Raw genomic sequence first — 12,453 nt, 5'->3', positions numbered from 1 at the left:
AATAATATTATTATAAAATAATGAATTATTTACAGTTGGTTTTCTACTTTTTGCTATGTCACACCATATGACGGTATATGTGTGTGTAGTATGCATGTACTGTGTGTATATGTATATGTATGTATGTACAGTATATATGACTGTTCGTTTGTGTATGCATAAGTGTGCATGTTTGTCTATAGGTGTGTATGTACTGTAAATATGAATGTGTGTATATGTGTACGTTGTAGGGATGTAACGATTCACCGTGAGCCGGTTGAAAATCGGTTATAATGAGTGACGATTCAAATCGGTTGAGGTGTGAACTGAATCGCAATACATTTTTTGAACAGCAGGGGCCGCTATTTTCACTGCAAATCTAAACGTGGACATGCTGATATTTCTTAAATGCAAAAAAATCCAAGAAAAGCTCAGACAGTATTAGTTTGTTTATATTAAAGAGAGTTTTTCTATTATTAATTTGTTATAAAATTGCAGTTTAGTTTTGTTATTTGAAATAAAACATTATTTTATTATACAAAGAAACGTGAAGCATTTAAGAAATAATGCAAGGGAAGTTGTTCATTTCTAATTTGTTTCAACTCATTTTGTAAAAATAAATCGTGAGTAAATCGTGAATAAATCGCATCGTGAGATCAGAATCGTGACTCGCATCGCATCGTGAGCTGAGTGAATCGTTACATCCCTAGTACGTTGTATGTAAAAGTGTGCATGTAGGCCTACTGTGAAAATGTAGAAAGTAATTTGTATGTTCTCAATCATCTACACAAGTAACATCTCTATAGCACACTATTTCAAATGTTACTATGACTTTAAAGATGCAGAATAACTAGAACAGCCAAAATATTGACGTAGTTCCAAAACGAGCAGTTGTTGTATCTGTAAAACACTGCATTTGGCATCTTCGTGCATGTGCTTACAGAGCCGATAACATTTCCTTCCACTGTAGATCACCGTCTAATTGAATCTCTGTTAATAAGCAGGAATTAGTCAAAGTTAATCTGATAATGTCCTTCATCGCTCTTATCTTCCTGATAAGATATTGACAGGAGCTTTCCTTCTGTCCAGACAACCCAAAGATCTGCCAATATCAGAGAGTCAGCCTGGAGCAAAGCTACAATGGGCTTCTTTATGATTCACTAACACTACTAACTGTGATGTTCCCTTAACGAACAGCACTAATGAAGAGCTCACCGCAGTTCAAAAGCTGCATTCAAACATCAGACACTTTCTTTCTCTAACCACTTTTGTTTTAGAGTCTATTCCTCTTCAGATGTCCACAGAGCGAGGCATCAAATCCGAGCACAAAAGATCTCTAAACGCCGCCACATTTGGCCTGTCAGAGCTCAGATTTGGAGACCCGTCGCTGAGAAAGCTCTTTTGTTCGGGCCGCTAAAAGCATTTCAGCATTTGAGACACATCCCTCTATTTTCTGCCTCGGCGTGGGCGGCGGGCGCTAGATAAACACTGTTTATGACAGAAAAGAGCGAATTTGGCCCCGTGACAGAACGTTCTAGCCACAAATCTTTTTGTCCATCCGAACCATTAGGAAAGACACGGGCTGTTTGCTCTGAAAGATGGCGGCGTACGGACCAAATTTGATTTTTGGTGACAGGGATGGAGCGTTCGCCTCTTCCCCCGTGTATCATTTACTCATCGTTTATTCACCCTCGTGTCATTTCAAACCTGTCTGGTTTTCTTTCTTCTGCAGAACAGGAAAGAAGTTCTTTTAAAGAACGCCGGTAACCTAAACCAGATCTCAAACGGGTGCAATGCTACTGGAGCTAAATTAAACCTGTAACATTAGCACAATATCAATATTGTCAATACCGGTATATTGCCACACAGCGCACACATCTGTAGTAGAGACTCAGATGTGTGTTACTGCGATTGTGTCAGTAAGATTGACATATTAGCATTATGTCAGCCCAGAAATGTATAATATAGAAAAGATGGCACATTTTAAAATGTCATCTCCTCTCGACACGCAACAAAGCATTTCTACACACGCGGTACTGCGATACGTCTGTTGGCTTGCGACCTCCTGACAAACACAGATGTGTGGAAAAAAAAGCCCACTTGAGTGTTTTATTGATTGTGCATCCAAGCCCACCCTCCTACCACCCTCTATATTTAGGAAACGCAGACAGAGACTGGGGGTCCCCATCACAACACCAAATTTAATGACTATTTCATTTACAGTCTTATGCTAATGTACAGAAGCGGGAAGGGATCTGTGCACACATCTGCACTCAATAACACAATCACTTTTCCCAAAATTAATACCCACAACAGCTATCAGGAAGGGGGAGAGAGAGAGAGAGAGAGAGAGAGAGAGAGAGAGAGAGAGAGAGAGAGAGAGTCACCCGGGGGGGTGTACACACGAGATGCGTTTAAAATCAGCTGGGGTGCAAAAAATCATTTTCTTAATCAGTTTTCTCGTCTTGCTTTCCAGAAGAAAGTATCTAAACATCCTTAAAACAAGATAAATATACCTGAGAAGCATAATTGTGCTGGAAAATAAGGGCTGTTTGCAGAGAACATGCCCTGGAATTAGGTTTATTTTTCTAACATTGCAAATAGTCTCAAGCACAAACGTTACTAAATAATGTTAGAATTATGCTAAAAAAACACAACAAAAATTGCACTCGGAAAAGAATTACACGAGCAGAATAGGCTGCCAAATGACTAAACCCTCGATATTTATCACCATTCCTCTATAAAGTACTCGCTAAAAGAAAAATGTATTCGCATCATTGGCTTTTGTAGATCAACAACAGTGTGCTTTTAGGTCAAAGCTGATGTCACGCACAGAAAACAATTGAAAGAGAAAGTGATAGAGAGAGAGAGAAAACAAAGTGAGGTGGAAAGAAAATATCATTACCTCCTCGACTCTCGCTGTCCGCTGGCTTAACTTGTATAGGCCGTGTCATCTGTGAGAGAGAGAGAGAGAGAGAGAGAGAGAGAGAGAGCGAAAGAGAGAGAGAGAGAGAGCGAGAGAGAGAGAGAGAGAGAGAGAGAGAGAAGGTTAATCTGGAGGTGTAAGGAAGAGACAGGAGGATGAGCGGTTTGGAGCATGCAGCACATCTCCTGTATCCTCAGCTGTCAGAGTCACTGAAGCTCGGAGACTCCCAGAAGCCCGCGGGGCGAAAGCGCTCACAGTCACTCACATGTACCTGCATTTACATTATTCCAGTCTCGCGCTCATATCATGACTTCAGTACATCTGTGGGTCGGTTTATATTTAGATGTCTTATGGGATCAGGAGAGACATGCATGTGTGATCAGGAAAGAGAGATTTGTGAGCAGGTTTACGTGTGAGAGCGAGAACGTCACACTTATTACTGAGACACAAACACAACATGCATTGACACGGCGTTCAAAGTGTGATCCTCCTGATGTTTCTCTGATATATTTGCTCAGTACTTTTACAGTATGTCTTTAGACTTTAAAGGTGCTGTGTGTAATTTTTTGGAGGATTTATTGACGAAAAATGCAATATGGTATACATAACTGTGTCTTCAGAGGTGTAAAGACCGTACATGATGAAGCGTTATGTTTTATTACCTCAGAACGAGCTATTTCTATCTACATACACCGCGGGTCCCCTTGCATGAAATTCTCCATGTTGTTTCTACAGTAGCCCTAAACAGACAAACTGCTCTAAAGAGCGCATTTCGTAAATACGTTATCTCCTTCGGCAAAGAAACGTAAACGTGACGACATCTTAGTCCTGTGTCAGCCTGCGAAGTGCTTCGAAAGGGAGGGGTGGAGTGAGCCGTTGGTTGCAATTCGCAAATTCACCACTAGATGCCGCTAAATTTCATACACTACAACTTGTCGTTAATGTTTATCTTAAAATTGCTTAGAATAAATAGTAATTTTGAATACATTTTAATCATATGTAAACAATTGACGAAAAGTGTGTCAATTTTATAAGAAATTATCAAATCTGAGACAAAAGTGATTAAAAAAAAATGTAACTAAAAGAACTCCAATAAGCAATCCTTTCAGTCCATCGTTGCTTTTTTAAATTTCCTTTTAAACTTTGCTCTCTTCGTTGGGCATTTTGCTTCACGCTCACAGACGGATGTTTGTCAATTTGCTAGGTGCCGTTTCTCCCCAGCAGAGAGGCACACGTTCCATCTTTCATGAATAGGAAGCGTGCGCTGCGATGCAGAGAAAACTCCAAACAGACACATTTGCATTTGTTTAGAGTCTGAAGACGAGAGAGACAATCCAACGCATCTAATAAGCCAACGCTGAGATGTCTCGTGTGCGGCAGCTTTAAATCTGCAATCTGATAAGGGTGCGATTGAAACGGCAGATCATGCTTGCGTTCTGCATGACTACCAGAACACCGGAAATCACAAGGCAGACGGACCACTGGTGAGGAACATGGTGTATTACTGCAGATAAACAAAAGAGCGAGTGAACGACACAAAGAAGTAAAAGGAGATAGCAAGAGGTGTTTGGTACGGCAGGCGTCGCTGATCTTTGCTTATCATTCACGTTGGGGATCTCAAAGCACCACTAAACCTCAAAGTAACATTTCCCAAATGTATTAAGTTTGTCTAAATGTTAATTCTGTCATAATATTCCAGAAAGGTCTTAGGTGAACCACACGACCCGTGAGCTACTGTACACAAAACATGACCACAAAACAGTTGACACCAATTCTATAAATAGAAAGTGGAATATATACAAAACCAAAAGTGAACAAAGAAGTAAAAAGTGGTACAATGCATCAAATGAAGATAGGTGAGAAGCGGTTGCCCGTGGCGGCAACGCTGTGGCAGTGGTGATGGAATACTCTCCCATATGGGGTTGTCACAGTGACGGCACACAGGAGGTCTAGTCGCAACAGGAAGCAGAAGGTGAGACAGGAAGTAATGGGGATCGATCGCTCACTTACGATTAAAGCCACACGGAGACATAAAAGAACACGTGTGTGCTCACAAATACACACAGTAAGAGGCCTTAAAGGAACAGTTCACCCAAAATGAAAATTCTGTCATAATTTCTCACCTTCGAGGTGTTCCAAATGTGTATCAATTTCTTTGTTCTGATGAACACAGAGAAACAGTTCTTGGTCACCATTGACTACCATAGCAGGAGAAAGTTCTTTATAAATGTCTTTGTTCTGTTGAACATAAAAGAAGATATTTTGAAGAATGTTGGAAAGCAAACTTACTGGGGCGCTTTTGACTACCATTGCCATTTTTCCCACTATGGTAGTCAATGGTGGCCAAGAACTGTCTGGTTACAAGCATTCTTCCAAATATCTTTCTCTGAAAAAAGTAATTTATACAGATTTACAGATTTGGAAAAACTCGAAGGTGAGTACATGATGACAGAACTTTGGGTGAACTGTGCCTTTAACAGTAGTCATTCGCTTCCCATAAACAACGGCGTTGCCAATAACGGCAGATTTATAAAATGTTTTTATTTCTCTCATCGGAACTGTCACAAAAACATTCAAACAAAAAATACATTGTGTTCTCGGTTTTGTGTTTTGAAGTTACAACAATGAAACAAAAGCCTCTCTTCTTAAACAAACGTCAAGACAAAGCATCAAAGATGCTTAGTAGTCGCAGATGTGTTTTCTGCGACAAACTGCATTAGCAAATCCGTTTTCTATTTGTTTGTGTAAAAATTGTGACATAATTCAAATGCAAATGCAAACCGTTTGCATTTGCATTTACGCAAACGTACAATGTCTGCCAAATTTCAAAAGGAAAAGCAAAGTCTATTTGCAAATGAATTACTGTGTCTTACAAGTTACGACCCTGCCATATTTAAATCGCAAAAGCAATTGCCCATATGCTATTTCACTTCCTCTGGATCACGGCCAATCAGAGGGGGTCCGCCCTTCACTATCTCCTAATGATTGGGCCTAATGTGTCTGTTGTTGAACCACAGTGAGACTTTTCTGTCCCCTCGAACGGCTGGTCGCACCGTCGCACTCTAGAGCCCTGCAAGGTACTTTTTGGTTAGTAAACGTGTTGATTGTTGCAAACATTTCGCATCTTTCACAGATCTGCAGAATAAACCACACACTGCCATAGAAAATGTCACTGACAAAAGCACAAAACAATATGAAAGATCCACATCACACAAGGGACACGTTGAACCCCACACCACTGTCCACTTCCATTCAAATTAATTCTCAATGTATTTCACAGCGACACTCTCTTTAACATCCAGCCTGTTACCACCTGAAAACCACTCCCAAATGCAACGTTTCGAAACGTTCTACGACCAGCACGAGGTCATCGCTGCCCAATTATGCATTATGAAGCTCATTTTATGATAATAATGCTGATAAAAGCCCTGCCATGAAGACAAATGTTCCACCTGCGCTCTCTCACACACACACACACATACGGTAAATACACAAATCTTGATGCGTACAGTGTTTATGATAATGTGTGTTCTACTGTACTTACAGTTCCTCTGTATAAACTGATGACTGCAGCAGGATTCTGTGTAAAAAAACACGGACGCCACATAATCCACTAGAAACTTACTCTTAGAAGGAGTCCCTGTTTACTAATGTTTGTCCTGCACGAGGAAACACACACATCAAAACAAAACTGCTTAATTTACTAATCTTTTACAAAAATACCGTATAAATTTGGTTCTGATTGCAGTAAGAGAACAGTAACCACAAATTTACCCTCACCATAATAAAAAAAGCAAAACATAGTTTAACCACTAACAACACACCGTTCATCCGGGCACTGTGGGTCATCTTTACATGTACATGGAAGAAAATTTTTTGGCCGAATGGTTCCGGCAACCCCCAAAATAACATTGCCAGTGAGTCGAGACCCCCACTATCCTCGGAGGTGGTTAAAGTACACAAACGTTGCGTGCAAATGCGCACATGCACCTATTCTACCCAAACGCGCATAACGACAACACAAAAGAGCACAGTTTAACATAATATTATTTTATAGTTATTTACTCATTACTTTACTTGTTATTATTCATAAACTGTGAACTATTACTACAGATGGTCGACTTTCCTCAAAGCCTGAAAAATAATCTGCGTGCACATGCGACTGTTTAACGTGGTGCTGTAAATGGACTTGCTGCACCTGACCTAATGCGGTTGCTAATGTCGTTAATGTGACGTAATCACCTCAGGGGTCATGATCGAGGGGGAGGAAATTCCTAAGGCTGATGTCTTTTTATTTGCCTGCTTTTATTTTTAACTTAACTAATATTTTTATATTTTGTTACACTTATTGATTACATACGCTATTTCTAATAATAAAAAAATATATTTATGGAAATCATCTTGCGACCCCACCCACGCGGCGTTGGGAACCCCTGCCATATAGAACCTTAAACATCTCAAGAACCTTTTTGTTTCGCAATCTTTTTTCTTTGTAGTGAAGAAAGATTGTGTATATTATAAAAATTGAAGAAAGAAATAGTAAAACCAAAAATGGTTCTTCTATGGCACTGCTGTGAATTTTGTAGCATCTTTTAAAAAAAAAAATACTGCTTATATGTTTCATGTATTTCTCCGCTGTCTTCCCTTAAGGCCGGAGTCCTGATCAGCCTGTTGGGTTTATTTTGCAATAACAACAATCCTTTACTTAATATACTATTTTTTTCAATAAGATTGAAATACAATTGGTGCACAAAACAAACTTAATTAATCCAATCATTATTCAATTTATTATTTGGTCAATGAATCATTAAAAACACAATTTGTTTTGCAAGCGCACATCAGAACACAAACATTGCAATGTCACAGTTCCCCTGATGAGGACGGACTGTAGGTCACAGGGTGGTCCGTCTGTCAGCTGGAAGCGGTGACCCCTCATGCCAAGCGTGGCTAAGAGGAAACTGCGCTCATTTGACAACACACACACAACTATGAGGGGACGTCGAGATCCTTATAAAAACTGTTGTGTTACCATAATTGTTCCTACTGGCTACATTTACAGTATATACGTATACTGTTTCGTGGTGCTAAAAAATGATCATATTCATATACTGTGGTATGGTACTAAAGAAAAACAGTCTACTTCAATCGATACAACACAAACCACATTTTACAAAGTGCTGATATATAGTAAGTGCTGTAGTTTGATATTCATTTCTTGTTTATAAATCTGTTGCATAAAGCATTATCACATTACAAGCGTGCTGTTGTCATGAATATCGTCACGTCTGCGCTTACGTGCGGCTTCCACATCACATTAGCCCTATATGAGCTTCATCTGGAGATGTTAACCAGTGAGCTTGATTATCTTGTTATTTAGAGAGACGGTGAAATGTTCTCAACGCTCGGAGGAAGGAACGCCTCTCCATCTGGCACATGTACGTGTAACACGAATATCGCTGAAAAAACAAACCGCAGCAGGATTATCTAACCACAAGACACACGTTTAACACGCGCACACGCACGGCTGAACCAAACTCATGTATAAATGCAGATCTCGCTCTCTCAGCAGTAAAATTCCTGACCCCGGCATTCATTCCAGGTTATTTCATCGTAGTGTCTATTTACCACTGCCAATTACCTCCGACGATAATGTCGACTCGCTCCTCGCTCTGTAGAAACAAACGGGAGATGTGTTTACAGTAATGTGCTTACAATGAAAGCGTAGCAGGCAAACGGCCCAGAGGGCTTTCAAATATGAGCTTCTAGTTTTCTTAAATAGATTTACATGAATTCTTCAGTGAAACTATTTGTTATTTGAGATGTGAATCATTAGTTAAAGGTGGAAGAACTTTTTCTGTTTCATACTATAAACTACTGACAGAATACTTTCTCAAATTCCAAACAAAAATGTTGTGCATTATTAGCCATTGTTTCCAAATAAAAAATGGACAAACTGGTCAAAATAAACCAAAAAAGTAAAAAACAGATAATACTGTTTTTAATATGTTTTGCATGTCTAAGTGCAATGTTGCTAAAGTTAATACAAACTAAAGAATGAGCGACATTTTTAATATGTAGTGTGCTACAAATGCAACAACATAGCCGCTGTATAGGGGGCGCTCGTGAGCACACTTTTCTACCATAACATGACAATTGCGCCATTAGTGGGGTGATTCTCTGATTGGTTTCAAGATGTCAAACTTGATTTTCTTAAAAACACTTGTATCAACAAATTCCCTTTATATTAATTTAAAACAAGGAATGACATGTTTAAAGGCATTAATTTAAAAACTTTTACTGACAGTTTAAAACAAATTTTAAAACATTTTTACAAAAAAGGCCTTCAAAATTCTCACTGCCATAACCATTTAAAACGGTCAATCTCATAGCATGTTTTGCTAAAAACAAGCGAAGCCATGATGCCTAATCAAGTTTGTATTAATCATACATACATAATAAGACAGAATATTTTTATAGAATATTATGCATGTAACATTACTTTAAATGTGGAAAACTACCTGTATGGCTCATGAGAAGGGAAAAAGTCGTGTACACAGCGTGACAAGAGAATCTTGTTAGCCATTTAAAAGGTACTAGTAGATGTGTTTCTTCACATGAAACCAAGTTAATGTAAATATCGGTGTGTTTAAACGGTCTTTCAAAAATGTTACAGAGGATGAGAATATCAGTCTTGAACTATTTCTTCATTTTTAATATACATGAACATTCTGTCAATCATTTGTTGTCATTTTTTGTAATTTGAGATCATCTAGTAGAACATGCAATTGTTTTTTTTCCAGAATATTTTAATTTTACTCTGTTTAAATTACAACATATAACCGGGATGCATTACGGTTATAAGAATTTCAGCGGAAAAAGCAATAAAATACAAAAATAATTCATTCCTATCCTATGTCACAATTATGTTTTGCCCATGCAAGGTAGAGAACACAATTATCTTTAGTATGATCATTTTTTGTGTTTACCGAATTGTATGTTTTATAATTCAAATCTTTACTGCCATGATGTTTCAGTGGTCTCGTGAGAACCTAGTGGCATTAGAAAAACAGAATCATACACTAGCTTCACATTTAAACCGTATAGTCGCAGTGTAAAATACATTTACCCGACCGTAACTCTGAAATCCAGCCTTCTCCTCTCACAGCGAATCAATGCAGAGGCCAGTCTTCAGAAGGTCAGCCATTCAAGCACACCGGCCTCCGTGTGGCCTCCGGCCCCCGCGTGCAACCCGCCACCCTGCTAACTAGAATTAATGGACGTATTGATTTCGTTCCCCACAACTCACATTGAACGTGGCGAGAGAGAAGCTCTCGCTGAAGGACAGCTGAGACCTCGGAGGCGCTCTGTGAAAAGATTTGATTTAAATAACACTGCAGGAGGATTGATTTAAGCAGATGCTGTTGTGCGCTTCAGTAAAGGCTGAGGTGTGATGCAAAATTCTGATTTTTGTCCAGGTAGTTCAGTTTATTATTGATCATCAAAGGCCCGTGTTTTGTTTTTAAATCTACCTGTCCATCAAATCTGGGTTGAGACACACAAATCTGGGTTGTGTTTGTAAGCAACAGCACTGAGATCACATGTTATAGACAGGTGTGTAGACATCAGATTTTCATAAGCCATCTGCTGACATCATCACCAAATCCAGCTGTGGGCGAGTAAGCCGCTCCTCAAGACTTCCTCTTTTCTCTCTCTCTCTCGCTCACACGCTCGTTCTCCGTCTCTCTGTTTCTCCCCAAGGGCTCAACTAAAACATATCCTTCTCTGCTCCACAATAAAATCAATACAATAAAGACACATGCGCTTACAAACAGACACAAGTATGACTGCAGGTAACAACAACATACTCTATCCAGTTCACACACTCCATTAGACAAAGTAAAGTCAAAATAAACAATCGAGATCACTTTAATATCTCATAGACCAAAGTTCAGATCAAAATGAGTGAGTCTCAAACTGAGAACACCGTTGTATGTCACCTGCGGTTTAAAGAGAAACCTGAGCATTTAAGAGAGACGGACACCAAAACACAGATAGACAGACAGACAGGGAATGAGAGAGAGAGAGAGAGAGAGAGAGAGGATTGAAGAGGAAATGAGGCTGAATGAGAGACTGGATTGCAGCCGATTTCAACACAATGAAAACTGATTTCATATTCACACTTCTGTAGGACTCAGCATGGATAAATGTCTACATAGCAGAACGGAGAATAGCCGGGGGAAGAGCGCTTCTGCCGTACGGCAGATCAGCTCGTTTCTACTCTGACGGTGTTCAGTTTCCTCTCCAACTCAAGTTAAACAGGATTGTGAATACAGTCGTGTGTTATTAGGAATGTGTGTTTAGTCTGTGAAGCCCACTGCTGAGAGGTTTATTAGGCGATTTGATGGAGCGCTCAGTTGTGTTTCATTTAAGTATCAACTTTGTCTCAGATGTTCCTGCTAAAATTGCTTTGGAGAATAAAAACAGAAACAAACGAGACTGTAATTGTTCTGACTGTAAAAATCCATGAAGAGTATTCTAGTGGTAAAATCTGAGTTTTTTGAGCCATGTTTGAGTTCATAGTGATACTTTTGATTGCAGACTTCTGAGCATCTCAACACATGTGGCTAAACCCTGGAGACATTCTTCTAATCCATCCTGTGCTTGAAGCGACCTGACAGAATTCATTTTTAATAATAATTTCCCAATACAACAAACTAATTTAATTTCATTCTTGTTAAGACTGATGAACAAATATGGCTTACACCACCGGTAGCAAATTCAAGACGTCCTTACATTAAAAACAAAAGCATCATTATTTCATACATGGTCTAGCTGGGATACGATGCATGTTCGTGCATTTGTATTTTCCTACGGCCTCAGTGACAGAATGCATTCTCGGCTGCGGGTTTATGCATATGTGTTCTCATTTAAACAGCACAGCTGTCAGTGAGAATTACATCATCCCGCTTCTCTCCGCCTGAGATCTGACAGCTGTGATGTGAAGAGGACGAGACGAATGGAGAGCGGTTGAAGCCAACAGCCATCGAGAGAGCAACAGGTTGAGCCTGAGAGAAGAAGGGCAAGATTTTCCTTAACCTTCAAATAAACATGTACCCACGCACCAGCCACAATATTAAAAACTCATGGTTTATTAATGAATAAATTCGTATTTGCAGAGAAAACTGTAATGCCGTACTAAAGAAGTGTTAAAGATCTAGGTTATCTCAGATTTTAGTCTGGATTGTTGCTGCAGTAGAGATGCTTTAACGTGATCTTGTTATTCTTAGTCTGCACACAAGAAACACAAAGTCCGTGCAATGTAAATGCAACTATAAATGTTTAAAGAGTACCTATTACAATGTCCTTAAAATGACATTTCTTGCCGTGCGTAATGTTTTGGCGTGTGCATGTAAGCAGTCTGCCAAGTTATAAAGCCGAAAGTGAACGAATAACAAAGTTATTGGCTTGGGAAAAAAGGAGTCGACTCTGAATCACGCGAACGAGTCGTCTGTCGTTCGAATTTCAGTTCCGTGTCGTAGTTGCGTCAC

General features: G+C 39.4%; 1 protein-coding gene across 2 annotated transcripts in view; it reads right to left on the bottom strand.

Moving 5' to 3' along the window:
* LOC130554797 (CUGBP Elav-like family member 5) overlaps positions 1-12,453 on the bottom strand; it is a 153,229-nt gene that overhangs the window by 76,024 nt on the left and 64,752 nt on the right. For both annotated transcript variants that reach the window (XM_057334667.1, XM_057334668.1), the window contains exon 3: positions 2,885-2,933. In XM_057334667.1, the coding sequence (XP_057190650.1) occupies positions 2,885-2,933 (49 nt within the window). The remainder of the gene's footprint in view (positions 1-2,884; positions 2,934-12,453) is intronic.

This window comes from Triplophysa rosa, linkage group LG5 (assembly GCF_024868665.1).
Source record: "Triplophysa rosa linkage group LG5, Trosa_1v2, whole genome shotgun sequence".
In the NCBI taxonomy this organism is placed as follows: Eukaryota; Metazoa; Chordata; class Actinopteri; order Cypriniformes; family Nemacheilidae; genus Triplophysa; species Triplophysa rosa.
This window is presented reverse-complemented; position numbering and strand designations above follow the sequence as displayed.